This window comes from Thalassophryne amazonica, chromosome 7, assembly GCF_902500255.1.
Source record: "Thalassophryne amazonica chromosome 7, fThaAma1.1, whole genome shotgun sequence".
Lineage (NCBI taxonomy): Eukaryota > Metazoa > Chordata > Actinopteri > Batrachoidiformes > Batrachoididae > Thalassophryne > Thalassophryne amazonica.
The window spans coordinates 83,949,469-83,965,078 of record NC_047109.1 but is presented as its reverse complement, the minus strand read 5'-3'; the positions used below and the strand labels follow the sequence as shown (position 1 = coordinate 83,965,078).

Genomic DNA, 15,610 nt, shown 5'->3' with positions numbered 1-15,610 from the left:
GGGGGAAAAGTTTCATTCCTTTTGGACAAAGGCTGTAACATAATGTGGAAAAAGTGAACCGCTGTGAATACTTCGCAGGTGCACTGTACATAGGTGGATGGGACGTCTTAAAGTTATTTTAAAGAAACTGATTTTTAATAGGCTTCACTTTAAATCAGCATTTTGATTTTTTGTTCTGACCACACCTTTTATTTTCCAGTGTTTGCAAAAGGGTCATCTTATCAGACACTTCACCTCTGAGCAAGCAGCTAAAGGATGTTACAGATCGTATCATTGGTAAGTGTAGTTCTTCCACTGAGTTTACTTCCACTGTAACTTTCTTCCCAGTTTATTTTGTAATGTGCATTGATTATACTTGTCTATCAGGTCTTCAGTTTGTATGGGAGTATCGCAGCCCCACCAAATCTGTCCCACCACACTACCAGTGCAAGCTCTGCGCTGTGTCCCGCTTGCAGCATGATATGCTTGCTCATGTGACGGGCTGGAAACACACATTGAAATACTTGGTGAGTATGTTGCCTTTAAAAGTAGTTTCTTTGCAGAATTGTCATCTTAGATATTGTGTCATATATTTTATGTCAAGTCTAGGAGCATGCGCCTGTACTGTGTGTTGCTGCATCCACCACATCATGGAACTAGATGGTAACCACCCCGGCAGACAGCTAGTCCATATGCCACAGCCTATTGTACCATTAGCTTCCCCTTGGCCTTCTCTAGCTGCTCGTGTCCCCCTTGAAATAAAACTGCAGCATTCTCCAGTGTTTATCCCATGAGAACGTGGTAGATCTCCTTACCATAATAAGCTGGGTACCTTTGAATGCTGAAACCATAGTCCAGCAACTCGTGCACCCTACTTTTCACAAAGTCCAAGGTCATTGGGCTGTTTGAACCACTGTTACCAGATCCATCTGAACCTGTGCAATCCTTGGTGTCAGTGGTCGCATTGAAATCATCCACTGCATGTATAGCGTCAGCTATGGGGAAACTGTCATTCACTGAGTTAAGCTTCAAAGAAAAGGTCTCGCTCACTCTTCCTAGCAGCAACCGATGGCAGAAAATCAAGCAATCATTCAACTTTCCTGAAATGGCTCCACTGTGTTTTATATTCCCTATTCAGGAATGTAAAGGCTGTATGTTGGAAACAAAGAAAATCCAATTGCTAAGTGCTTGTCATCATCCTCCATCTGATGGCGATGGAATTGGTCATGACCACACTGGCAGAATTATGTGCTCCCTGAATGCCCTCCATGTAACATATTGGTGTATTGTTTTTCCTTGTGTATATAGAAACGTGCACACGCTGACAAGATCCCTTTTGATGAGGCCGAGGCAGCGAAAAATCCTGCTCTCAGGAAGACAATTAAAGAAGTTGCAGCTGAGGTAGAGAAGGCAGAAGGAAGGGGACAACTTAAGGTGATGATCATGCTATTTCCCTGCTGCAGTAGCATGAAGGTCGTCTGTTGAGTCATCTGATTTTTCACATGGTGCTTATTACAGATTGGCAAAGTGAATTTTACCTGCGTTTTAAACTAGTGTGACTAGCCCCTTAGATGTGACTTTAATCATGAGGTGGTGTTTGTGACACACATGAAGCCTTTGAAATGCAGCTCTGTCAATTGGTATTGCCAAGATAAATTTTAAAAGAATACCTATTAAAGCATCTGCACCTTTTTAAAAAACAAAAACAAAAAAAAAAACAGTATATTTTTGAACTGTGGGTCTATTTATGGTACACAATATGACTGAATATTTTCTAATTCTGTTGATGGTTTTAGGTGATCCTGAAAGAACCCCGGGATGTACCTGCCTTCAAAGATCTCCGTAAGTTGCATTGACTGATTTCCCTCAAAAGTTGTTTAGTTGAGCTTGTTTTCTCAGTTTACTACATCTGTCAAAGGTTCTGCCATTCCTAAGGCTCTTCCACCAGGTCCACTGATGGGACCCAAGATGCCACTTTTTGGTGAGTGAGTTTTGTATTTAAACAATATTCTGTATATGTATATAATAAAACTTTTACAGAACATGGCATACAAATGCAAAATCCACGCTTCACATTTAAGTTCTGACGACTAGCAATCTAAATCACAGTTTGTCTTCCATTTTATGAATATGATCTCCACAGGCTTAAAGTGGAGAACACTTTAAATACTGTATCCTGTGTATATACCTCCCCTGAACATCTGCCCACCCCCTTTTTTCTATGAAAATTGCTTCGCAGCTCACCCAGAATGAAAATGAATTCAGTGTCCTCAACACACAGTTCTCACCTTTTTTGTGTCTTTCGCATATTCCTTCTGTATGTTGTCATTGGTTTGCACTGGTTTTACACCACCACCAGAGCCCGGCTGCTAGCCATTGGAGAGAGCTGTGACTGCCCTTTGAGCATTTTATTAGAAAATATCTGTAATAATATGGCTTGCAGGGCTACAAAGCCTCCCTTTGTATACAGATTTCCCTCAAAATTTGTTTCCATGTACCATTTTTATTTCATCATAAAAAAAAAAACAATATATATATATAATTTAAGTTAGCAGTTTTTTGAACACCCTGCGGTTTTTCAAGTTCTCCCACTTAGAAATCATGGAGGGGTGTGAAATTTTCATCTTAGGTACATGTCCACTGTGAGAGACATAATCCAAAAAAAAAATAAAAAATCCAGAAATCACAATGTACGGATTTTTTTTATTTTTTTAAGAATTTATTTGTATGCTACTGCTGCAAATAAGTATTTGAACACCTACCAAACCAGCAAGAATTCTGGTTCACACAGACCTGTTAATTTTTCTTTAAGAAGCCCTGTTATTCTGCACTCTTTACCTGTATTAATTGCACCTGTTTGAACTTTTTACCTGTATAAAAGACATCTGTTCACACACTCAATCAATCACACTCCAACCTGTCCACCATAGCCAAGACCAAAGAGCTGTCTAAGGACACCAGGGGCAAAACTGTAGACCTGCACAAGGCTGGGATGGACTACAGGACAACAGGCAAGCAGCTTGGTAGAAGACAACACTGTTATGATTATTATTAGAAAGTGGAAGAAACACAGAATGACTGTCAGTCTCCCTCGGTCTGGGATTCCATGCAAGATCTCACTTTGTGGGGTAAGGATGATTCTGAGAAAGCTCAGAACTACACAGGAGGACATGTCAATGACCTGAAGAGAGCTGGGACCACAGCCACAAGATTACATTAGTAACACATGATGCTGTCATGGTTTAAATCCTGCAGGGCAGCAAGGTCCCCCTGCTCAAGCCAGCACATGGTCCAGGCCCGTTTGAAGTTCACCAGTGACCATCTGGATGATCCAGAGGAGGCATGGGAGAAGGTCATGTGGTCAGATGAGACCAGAATAGAGCTTTTTGGAATCAGCTCCACTTACCATGTTTAGAGGATGGAACAACCCCAAGAAAACCATCCCAACTGTGAAGCATGGGGGTGGAAACATCATACTCCAGGGGTGCTCTTCTGCAAAGCGGACAGGACGACTGCACTGTATTGAAGGGAGGATGGATGGGGTCATGTATTGCGAGATTTTGCCAAACGACCTCCTTCTCTCAGTAATAGCATTGAAGATGGGTCATGGCTGGATCTTCCAGCATGACAATGACTCCAAACACACAGCCAGGGCAACTAAGGAGGGGCTCCGTAAGAAGTATTTCAAGGTCCTGGAGTGGCCTGGCCAGTCTCCAGACCTGAACTCAATAGAAAATCTTTGGAGGGAGCTGAAACCACAAACCTGAAAGATCTAAAGAAGATCTGTACAGAAGAATGGACCAAAATCCCTGCTGCAGTGTGTGCAAACCTGGTGAAAAACTACAGGAAATGTTTGACCTCTGTAATTGCAAACAGAGGCAACTGTACCAAATATTAACATTGATTTTCACAGGTGTTCAAATACTTATTTGCAGCAGTAACATACAAATAAATATTAAAAAAATCATACATTGTGATTTCCAGATTTTTTTTTTTAATAAGATTGTCTCTCACAGTGGCCATGTACCTAAAATGAAATTTCAGACCCCTCCATGATTTTCTAAGTGGGAGAACTTTCAAAAACCGCAGGGTGTTCAATACTTATTTTCCTCACTGTATATATATATATAAATGACTTTATTTGACATAAAATTCGCTCCTCTCAAAACATGAATGTGCAGTAAATCAAGCGCATCCTTTTCTTCTGTGGCATTAATGGCATCTGGCATCCTTATTGTTAAATTGCTGCCACCCTCTGCATCAGTCCGTTATAGCTGTACTAAGTCCTCTTGGTGAGTCCAGTGTCTTTCAAGTATTTAAAAAGCCGACGCTTCTCACTTCACCTTGGCCTTACAGTTGATTTCCTTCCATTTTTACTCAACAGATAAACCATTCTAAAATGACAAAGTATATTTTGATGTAAAATTAAAGAATGGTGCTAAAATTGTACATGTATATTCATTGGTTATGATTTTATTATTTATCATAGAATGGGTGGCATTTGAAAGTGCTACATTCTAATGATGGCATTGCACAACACTTTGTTTAGAATTCATTTGGTCTGGTGGTGGAATTTGGCATTATGTGGTATTGATCCTGTGATGGTCTTATTTATTAATTTATTTTTTAATGAAATTTAAAAAAAAAAAATTGCATCAGTTTTAAAATTTATAAGTGGCAAAAGACTTTTCATTGGCAATAGTTATGTATTTAAGTGTAATATTTATACCACTTCACACATAACACGATTGAAGCCAACTGGTGCATGAAGAGGAATTGCATGCCACTTGTGAAAAATCAGAGCCACCTCAAACACCATGTACAGCTGTCACCGCAACCATTTTCGCACACCAGCGGCCAAAAGCTAGCGAGTGCCCATTCGAGTCCCCTCTCGGCAGATGTCGGCCAAATTCCAGGTGTCACACACGAACATCCAACACCTGTCGCTGGACACTTGGAAAAGGAGGGGCTATTCATGCTCCCAGTATGAGAGTAGAGAGCAGCTGACCACTTTTGAGCTGTCTGTGAAAATTGACTAAGTGAAACACGAGTGTGGCGTAACCTAGCAACACATGGTTGTCGTTCCTCTCTCTCACACACACACACACACACATTAATCCAACATTGTCAGCTGTGGCTGAGGGTCCCAGAGTCCAGTCGCTGTCCACCGCAGTGCACTGCTTGGACAGCTGACTGCTGTGCACTGCAACTCAGCTGGTGAACACACAATGCACATGTGTGGGTGGGCGCTTATGCCCTCATCACATGAGGACCAGCCAGTGCCTGAGCGCGCGGCACAGTGTGAAGCCAGCCAGGAAGGCTGATGTCACTTCCATCATGTAAATTGTAGTTTACATGTCAGACAGACATGTCAGACAGACATGACAGACAGAGTGGAGATTAAATAAAGCAAATAAGGGTAAAGGCCTGAACTCATCCATGTCTGATCGCTGTCCTCAGAGGCTTCTCTGTGGACATACGGTACCTGTCAGCTGGACTTGACATGCACACAGTGTTACATTAAGAACACAGACATCAGACGGATGCAGGACAAAAATAATAATGTACATATATTTCAAATCACAGAACAATGGAACACAGAGTGAGCCTTTTTTTTTTTTTTTTTTTTCTGTGAGCTGACGAGGTTGACAAACAAAGGTGTGGGTGTTCCTGCTACCTGCAGCTGTTCAGATGTGTGCTCGCAAGGCACAGCCGGAGAACACCTGTAGTGGCTTGTAGAATATGACGTCACGTAACTTCAGTGCGAAGCTTGTACGTCAGCTTGCTGTTCTCACAGGGAAACCGCATCGGCGCACAGCAACGCTGGACGCCCCCGCAAGGCACGTGTAATTGAGATTTCCCCACATTGTGATATTTAAAACATGTATCACATTTGCAACGTCACCAGCGGATCACTGTGCACTGGACACGCAGTGCTGGCTGATGTGTTCAACACGCGAGAGCCGGCTGTTTGTAGGACAGGAGCTGGCCGGTTCCTCATGAGACGAGCGCATCAGGTAATTCATGTAAAAAAGATAAAAGGAAGAACAGTAATCCACATCATGACTTCCTGGAGTACATCTAGGCGGAGGCTAAGTCCACTCTTTATAACAGAAATTAAGTATTATAAATTGTGGTGGGCTTCCCCCCCACGTGCTCACATTGTGTTCGTGTGGGCGAACATGAGCGTGCATGAAACGGTTGCTGCGGTATTGTGCACGCCTGTCCGACCGTGTGTCCCTCCGGACAGCAGGTGGAATGTTTCGCTGTTCCCCATTTAGTTTTTTGTTCGCGGATTTTCTTCCAGTTTCTGCGTCTTGCCCATTGTCGTGTTATGTTTGAAGGGGGGCTTTTCACCTAAAAGCAGAAAGGGTACAATTATTGATTGTTTTTAGAAGATGTTCTGGAGCCTTGGCTGCATCCGTGCTTTGAGCATGGTGCTCGGGTCAGTGGGCTCACCGCTGCACAGGGAAGAGGTGATGGACACTTTGTCTTCAACTCCGGATGTTGTTTTTGTGAGATTCTTTCCATGTTTGGACACAGTACCGAACCTGTAGCCAGCTGTCTCTGGTGGAGCGTGAGGCTTTTTGTTTTTTTTTTTTACAGGCTCCAGTCCGTTCACAACGTCACGTGAATGTGCAGCTGCGTTCCCTCCACTAATACTGCAATTTCATTACAACTCCATCAACGTTAATGCAGTTATGGCTTTTTAGAACAAGTCATGAATAAAATCGTACCATTATGTAACTTTGCAGTTACACCACTACCTTTAACTCTTTGCCATTGATCTCTTTAGCCTTTTGCACCCATCATTGACTGCTTCTCCTTGCTTTTTTAAATTACAATCTGTTTTTGACATCTTGCTTTGTTAACCACTAATATTGAGCAATCAGAATCCCCAAGAAATCCCCTCAAGAGTCATCATTTTACTTAAAAATATTTACCATAATTGTAGAATGATAGTAATTGATTCAAAAAGTATGCTGATCTGTCTCCCCCCTCAATTGTTTAAACTTAATGATCATGTTTCTGTTACAGGTCCACGATTTCCTGACCCAGTTTTTCCAGGGGAACACTTTCCTCATGGCGAGCCTTATTCCGACCACTCCATGGGTGCATTTGAAGATTCTGATTTTAAAGGTTACTCAGACAGGCGAGATTTCAATGAGCCTGATTTTAATCGAAGACCATTCCAAGATCATTACCGCAGTGAGGGTGGAGATGGCTTTGGAATTGGGCACCTGAACGAGAGACCTGGCAGACTTTTTCCTGAGGAAGGTCTGGACAACCAAATGGGGAGATTCTTAATGGATAGACCGTTGGGAAAGCCAATGGAACGGCAGGGATTGCTGGGACATGGACCAGATCGAAACAGCCTTCCTAATACGTTGCTTACTTACTTGGTTTGTTCGCTCTTCCAACATTTCATACTCTACCTTACATGCCGTTAGTCATATTTGCCTTGAATTACACTTTTTTCACTTTCTATATTCAGGATACCTTCCAGATCGAGAATGAGAGTGATGCACAAATTGTGCTCAAGGTGACGCAGAAACTGACAGATGCGTTGATGGAGTACAGACTCAGGAGTTCTTCATCAGTAAGACATTTATTTATTTATTTATCTTCTCACAGGGGGCACCCCAAAATTGCATACAAGTACTGTACCATTTTGAGGAAGGAGTGCCTTTCCAAAATGCCACAAGTGTGTGTCCCTTCGGCTGCTCCCTTGTTTGCACTTGGGGTCCCCACAGCAGATCCAAGGTGGACCTGCATGTTGATTCTGGCACAGTTTTTATGCCAGATGCCTTTCCTGACGCAACTCCACATTACATGGAGAAATGTGGCTGGGGTGGGGTTTGAACTGGGAGCCTTCTGCACTGAAACCATGTGCACTAACCACTTGGCCTGTGCCCTCGAAAATGCCGCAAGAAACCACAGAAAATAAATAAAAGTACTTAATTCTTTCACCAAAACATCAAATCTAGGCTTGCATCTTAGCTATACCTTCTGACAAATTGTAGCTGAACTTTCAGGTCTTCTTTTTAAGAAAATCTTCCTCTGTACCACTTCGTCATGAAGCTGTATAACAGGGGGTATACAGTTGTATGTAAACGTTTGGCACCCCTGATAATTTTCATGATTTTCCATTATAATAGTGCAGCAGATAAGAATATTTAGAGCGGAATCCTGCAAAAGGTGATAAAAGCATCAAATTCAGCAGAAATACTCCTCAGACACTCCTTTTGAAAAAACCGATTGGCCACTTGAATTTTCAGTTGGGGTTTAGGTAGAGGTCAATTGAAGAATTACACAGGAGTCAAAATTAAAAGATGCTCCGATCATATTGAAACTTATGCCACATTACTTGCCTGATCATAAAGATTCCAAAAAAGTATGGTTTGGACGGTCTGTACTAGTTGAGGCCCAAAGTGGCAGGCCAAGAAAAATCTCAGACAAGCTGAAGCGAAGGATGGTGAGAACTGTCACAGTCAACCCACAGACCTCCTCCAAAGACCTACAACATGATCTTGCTGAAGATGGTGCATTGTTCAACTATACAGTGCACTTTGCACAAGGAGACGCTGAATGGGAGAGTAATGCAGAGGAAGCCTTTTCTGCATACACGCCACAAACAGAGTCACTTGAGGTATGCTAAAGCACATTCGGACAAGCCAGCTTCATTTTGGAATAAGGTGCTGTGGACTGATGAAACTAAAATTGAGTTATTTGGACATAACAAGGGGCGGTATGCATGGCTGAAAAAGAACACAGCATTCCAAGAAAAACACTTGCTACCTACAGTAAAATTTGGAGGTGGTTCCATCATGCTGTGTGACCAGTGCCGGTACTGGGAATCTTGTTAAAGTTGAGGGTCACATGGATTCCAATCAATATCAGCAGATTCTTGAGAACAATGTTCATGAATCAGTGACAAAGTTGAAGTTGCACCGGGACTGGATCTTTCAACAAGACGACGACCCTAAACACTGATCAAAATCTACTAAGGCATTCTTGCAGAGGAACAAGTACAACATTCTGAAATGGCCATCTGTCCCCAGATGTGAATATTATTGAAAATCTGTGGTGTGATTTTAAGCGGGCTGTCCGTGCTTGGAACCAACAAACCTGACTAACCTGGAGATTCTTTTGTAAAGAAGAAGGGTCCAACGTACCTACAACCAGAATCCAGACTCTTGTTGGAAGCTATAGGAAGCGTATAGAGGCTGTTATTTCTGCAAAAGGTAGGATCTACTAATATTTGTTTTTTTTCTTCTTCTTTCTTCTGTAGGGTTGCCCAAATTATGCACCCACCTAAGAATTATTGCACACTTTCTGTAAATCCTATAAACCTCATTTCACTTCTCAAATATCACTATGTTTGTCTCCTATATGATGTATTTAACTGAAATTGCTGATCCAAACAACCAATGATTTATAAAGGAAAATCATGGAAATTATCAGGGGTCCCAAACTTTTACATACAACTGTAAAATAAACAATAATGATGATAATAATAAAGTAAACAGAGCTCTGGTATCGGAATAGTATAGTCAGATGTCCATATTCAGGTGTCTGGATCGGATGTGAAAAAATGTGGCTCTGTGTTTCTTTTCCATCAATGCTGGAGATTTTGTTTGAATTACCTAATGTCACTTGCTCACTCACTCTCCACACACACCAGTCACCTGGAGCCTGTAAACTCTAGTTGTCCAATTTGAAACTAGTTCAGTTGTTTTGATTAAAAAAAAATCTTCTGTTTTCTCCTCAGGGTTCAGGTATGAACAGTTTACCAATGAGGCCTTCTGGTTTCCCCTCCAGGATGTCAGGTGGTCTATCAGGTATACAATGTTTAGAAATTGTGCCTTGTGTTAGTCTGTGGCTGCAACTAATAATTTTTCCAGTTTACCCTAAAAGTAACCCTAGCTCCGAAACTACAAAAGCTATAGCAACCAACCTTGGCACATACATCCAAAATCATCACCGCTACGCTGATCCAAAAACTACAGCAATGAACCTCATGCTGGCACGATAACTACTTTTGCATTTTGGCTGATGACTTAACTGAACTGTGAATCTTAATCTAAAATGTTTTTGTTTATTTTGATTTCTTGGGTCTTTTGCCATCGATCTGCAACACCCATTCTCAACAGAAAAAACATTCAGCCATTTTTCAGCCAGATCCGAGGCCAACAACAATGCCCCAGCCTCTGTGACAGGGAACATGGAGGCTTTTATAAAGAGAACGGAAATTGAAAGTCTTGATGTACCGAGACATACTTTTATTCGTAGAGATTTTGGTGCTGTATAGCGGCATGCATTATTTCCACTCTTCTATGTTTTATAGGACCTGTCCACACGACATAACATTTCGGACAGCGTTTACGTAGCTTTGGGTAAAATGTCCCAGCACATGCTTGAATGGAATGTAGCTGCTAACGTTAAGAATGGAGTCGTAGATTAATTGCAATGTTTCCGTAAGTGTGATGTCATGTTATGACTAGTTTTTTAGTGATAACTGTTCATTTTGATGCATTCACGGTAAAAGCTGCTTTCCACTGTGAGAAAACAGTCTTCGGCATCTGCCATGCCCGCGTTTTTTGTGGGTCGAATTGGCATAAATGGTGCTTGGACCCCATCAGTTGCTGCTTTGGCTATGCAGTAAAACTTGAATATAATGGATTCAGGTGGATGTTATAATGAAAATGCACTATATGTATAAAACTGAAATCTGCTACGTGTATGTAACTCATTAGTGACAGTCAGGAGGCGCCGAACGATCTATGGGGAATCCCCAGCATCAATAAGGCTTGCGTATTTCCTCGATTAAACACCTGACCTTGATTCACGCAACAGCACAGCCTGTGTCGTGCTGGAGAGTAAACCCGTCTTTAACGGGTGCAGACAGGATGCGAGGGGGGCACTGGTGTGTGCTATTGCACAGAGAATTTTGAAATGTTCAAAAAAAAATCTTTCACGCACCAAGTGGTGCAATCTAATCTCCAACATGTAAGCAAGCAGTGAAACGAGCGAGTGGTGACGCCAGCGGATCGCATCAGAGTGCAGCTCATCTAAAAGATTATAACAAGAAGTTAAATCTGTTATAAAAATAAATACTTTAACAGCTGCAGACAAGAAGGAAAAACACGCAACTGTTGTATCAAGCCATGACGATGTGAACAAGTCAATTACCTTTTTAGATGGATCAAAATGCTTTCTGCAGCTTGTTAGGCTCGCGCGCAAACAGCTCCAACTGCAGCCTACTCTGTGATCAGAAAGTGATTAGAGCCTTTTTCAACGGCCAATTTGCAGGAAAAAATGATTAATCTGCCACGAAATAATTATTTTGTATACGCAGCGTCCAGCGCAGAGCGCGTGGCAGCCGGTAATTAATTAATTTAATTAGCTTATAATGCGCCAAATCACAGCAAAAGCCGTCTCAAGGCGCCTTACATAAAACAAGTCAACATAAAATTGAATAAATAATTAAAAATGAATTTAAAAAAAAATCAAATACATAAATAAAAACAGAAGTAAAAGAATAAAACAAATAAAAATAAAAACTATCCATAAGAAAGAGAATAAAATAGGTTTTGAGTCTTGACCTAAAAATGTCCACGGGCTCAGACTGCCTCACGGTCGCAGGAAGACTGTTCCACAGGGTGGGTGCGCGATATGAAAAGGCTCTTTGACCTGCTGACTACTTCTTCACCCTGGGAACACAGAGAAGTCCTGCATCCTGCGACCGCAAAGCCCGGGCCGGCACGTAGAGTTCCACCAGATCAGCCAAATAAGATGGCGCCAGTCCATGAACAACCTTATAAGTCAATAGCAAAACCTTAAAATCTGCTCTCACAGAGACAGAGAGCCAGTGCAAAGATGCCAAAATGGGTGTGATATGTTCAGACCTTCTGCTACGTGTCAGAAGTCCGGCGGCAGCGTTCTGAACCAGCTGAAGACCCCTAATGCTGGACTGTGGTAACCCTGAAAATAGAACATTACAATAATCTAGTCTAGAAGAAACAAAAGCATGAATCAGGGTCTAAGCATCAGCCATAGACAGGATGGGGCGGATCCTCGCTATATTTCGCAGATGGAAAAAAGCAGTCCGACTAACATCCCTGATGTGGAGGTCAAAAGACAACGTGGGATCACAAATTACCCCAAGGTTCCTCATTTTGTCCGTATGATGTATGACACACAAACCCAGGCTGAGCGCCAGCTGGTCAAACTGATGCCGATGTCTCGCTGGACCAAGAACCATCATTTCAGTCTTATCAAAGTTTAAAAGTAGGAAGTTACTAGACATCCATCTTCTCACTGATAGAAGACAGTCCTCCAGGGATTTTATGGGAGTGAGATTTCCTGCAGTTATTGGCATGTACAACTGAGTATCATCAGCATAACAATGAAAGGCAATCCCAAAACTCCGCAGTATATGCCCAAGGGGTGCCACATACAGGGAGGAAAAGCAAGGGGCCTAAAACAGATCCCTGTGGAACCCCAAATCTCATGTCAGCAAGGTCAGAGGTAGTGCCATTATACAAGACACATTGAGAACGACTGAGAACAACAAAGAAAGAATGACGTCCAGCTGTGAACACAGCGGGTGGGATCGTCACGACACAGGTCATGCTGTTGCGTGAATCAAAAATATTGCTCTCGTCATGGCACCTTTATACTAACAGCTTAATATCGGTGAAAATCTGTTGTTCCATTGAAAACACATCTCTGCACAACCATGCAGAAAGGATTTTGTAACTGCAGCATTATTGCCACTTATGCTGTGGTTCTATGTGCATGTGTGAAACTGAATAAATTGAGATTATAGCACTGTGTTTTTGGAGGGGAGAGGGTGACGGGGCAGTATGTTTGAAAGGAATGTATGTATACTATAACATCCTTCAAAGAGCCATTATTCCCAGCTTTATTTGCTGTGTGGTGAAGTATTCTACACAAATCAAAGTAATTCCATAATTCACAACATCCTTGTTTTGTTCCAACACTACTAGAAACATTTGTGACTAAAGGTAAACATTTTGCATTGTTACTAACTGGAGTACACACCAAAGGAATTAATGTTCTACATTTTTGGCATTAGTCAAAATTATGGTGAAGCAGTTTCATGTTCCATGTCTTAATGTGACTTTGTTGTTTTGTTTAATGCAGGTCCAGCCAGACACATTGAGGTCCCCCCCAGACGACCACCAGATTTGTACAATTGATAATCAGAAGGCATGTGTTACTTTAACTCTCATGTTCTGATTCATGTGGTTATTAGTTGTGGTAGTTCTGTTAAAACCTTTGCATTAATGTAAATGTGCTCTTAGGCATAGGCTTTTGGTTAGGATTTTAATGTTATATTTTGCCCCCCCCAAACACACACACACCTTTAGAAGTACCAAATATGAAGAGAGCAGTTTGGTACAGGACCCATATTACATAAAGTGATGTATATGTTTAGTGTATGATCATATTTTTCCCTAGTGTTCACTTCAAATAAAATCATGGAATGCAGTGTTTTCTTTGAGGTGTGTTCAATTTATTTTAATTTGGTATATTGGTATGTGCAGATACGGTGCATCTGGAAAGTATTAACAGCGTGGGTTTTTTGAGAATTTTGCAAATTTAGGAAAATAAAACTAAGAAATAAGTATTCACAGCCATTGCCATGAAGCTCAACTGAGCTCATGTACAGTAGTGTTCAGAATAATAGTAGTGCTATGTGACTAAAAAGATTAATCCAGGTTTTGAGTATATTTCTTATTGTTACATGGGAAACAAGGTACCAGTAGATTCTCACAAATCCAACAAGACCAAGCATTCATGATATGCACACTCTTAAGGCTATGAAAATGGGCTATTAGTAAAAAAAAAAAAAAAGTAGAAAAGGGGGTGTTCACAATAATAGTAGCATCTGCTGTTGACACTACAAACTCAAAACTATTATGTTCAAACTGCTTTTTTAGCAATCCTGTGAATCACTAAACTAGTATTTATTTGTATAACCACAGTTTTTCATGATTTCTTCACATCTGCGAGGCATTAATTTTGTTGGTCTGGAACCAAGATTTTGCTTGTTTACTAGTGTGCTTGGGGTCATTGTCTTGTTGAAACACCCATTTCAAGGGCATGTCCTCTTCAGCATAAGGCAACATGACCTCTTCAAGTATTTTGACATACCCATATAGGCCCAACACCATAGTAGGAGAAACATGCCCATATCATGATGCTTGCATGACCATGCTTCACTGTCTTCACTGTGAACTGTGGCTTGAATTCAGAGTTTGGGGGTCATCTCACAAACTGTCTGCGACCCAAAAAGAACAATTTTACTCTCATCAGTCCACAAAATATTCCTCCATTTCTCTTTAGGTCAGTTGATGTGTTCTTTGGCAAATTGTAACCTCTTCTGCACGTCTTTTATTTAACAGAGGGAGTTTGCGGGGGATTCTTGCAAATAAATTAGCTTCACACAGGCATCTTCTAACTGTTGCAGCACTTACAGGTAACTCCAGACTGTCTTTGATCATCCTGGAGCTGATCAATGGGTGAGCCTTTGCCATTCTGGTTATTCTTCTATCCATTTTGATGGTTGTTTTCCGTTTTCTTCTACGCGTCTCTGGTTTTTTTTTTTTTTTTTTTTTTTTTTTTTTTTTTGTCCATTTTAAAGCATTGGAGATCATTGTAGATGAACAGCCTACAACCCCTGGCAATAATGAGGTGGGCTTCATAGATAATTGGCAAAGCTTCTGGGGAAAACCTGGTCTTGTTAGGAGAGACGGCATCCATCCCACTTTGGATGGAGCAGCTCTCATTTCTAGAAATCTGGCCAATTTTCTTAAATCCTCCAAACCGTGACTATCCAGGGTTGGGACCAGGAAGCAGAGTTGTAGTCTTACACACCTCTCTGCAGCTTCTCTCCCCCTGCCATCCCCTCATTACCCCATCCCCGTAGAGACGGTGCCTGCTCCCAGACCACCAATAACGAGCAAAAATCTATTTAAGCATAAAAATTCAAAAAGAAAAAATAATATAGCACCTTCAACTGCACCACAGACTAAAACAGTTAAATGTGGTCTATTAAACATTAGGTCTCTCTTCTAAGTCCCTGTTGGTAAATGATATAATAATTGATCAACATATTGATTTATTCTGCCTTACAGAAACCTGGTTACAGCATGATGAATATGTTAGTTTAAATGAGTCAACACCCCCGAGTCACACTAACTGTCAGAATGCTCGTAGCACGGGCCGGGGCGGAGGATTAGCAGCAATCTTCCATTCCAGCTTATTAATTAATCAAAAACCCAGACAGAGCTTTAATTCATTTGAAAGCTTGACTCTTAGTCTCGTCCATCCAAATTGGAAGTCCCAAAAACCAGTTTTATTTGTTATTATCTATCGTCCACCTGGTTGTTACTGTGAGTTTCTCTGAATTTTCAGACCTTTTGTCTGACTTAGTGCTTAGCTCAGATAAGATAATTATACACAGTCAAAACTATTAATTTATTAATCCTATTACCTTAACCAATAATCTGCATCACTTTTTACCAAAGTTAGAGCAACTTTAACTTTTGACCCTTGTACAAACTGAAATTGACCTTTTTCACCATTTCTGCTCTTTATT

General features: G+C 41.2%; 1 protein-coding gene across 3 annotated transcripts in view; it reads left to right on the top strand.

Moving 5' to 3' along the window:
- Positions 1-13,499, top strand: part of si:ch211-197h24.6 — a 32,506-nt gene extending 19,007 nt beyond the window's left edge. For all 3 annotated transcript variants that reach the window (XM_034174882.1, XM_034174883.1, XM_034174884.1), the window contains 9 exons: positions 200-276; positions 367-506; positions 1,288-1,413; positions 1,776-1,821; positions 1,898-1,960; positions 7,018-7,382; positions 7,475-7,579; positions 9,752-9,821; positions 13,150-13,499. In XM_034174882.1, coding sequence (XP_034030773.1) covers positions 200-276; positions 367-506; positions 1,288-1,413; positions 1,776-1,821; positions 1,898-1,960; positions 7,018-7,382; positions 7,475-7,579; positions 9,752-9,821; positions 13,150-13,205 — 1,048 coding nt within the window. In that variant the 3' untranslated portion in view covers positions 13,206-13,499. The remainder of the gene's footprint in view (positions 1-199; positions 277-366; positions 507-1,287; positions 1,414-1,775; positions 1,822-1,897; positions 1,961-7,017; positions 7,383-7,474; positions 7,580-9,751; positions 9,822-13,149) is intronic.
- The last annotated feature ends 2,111 nt before the right edge of the window (positions 13,500-15,610 follow it).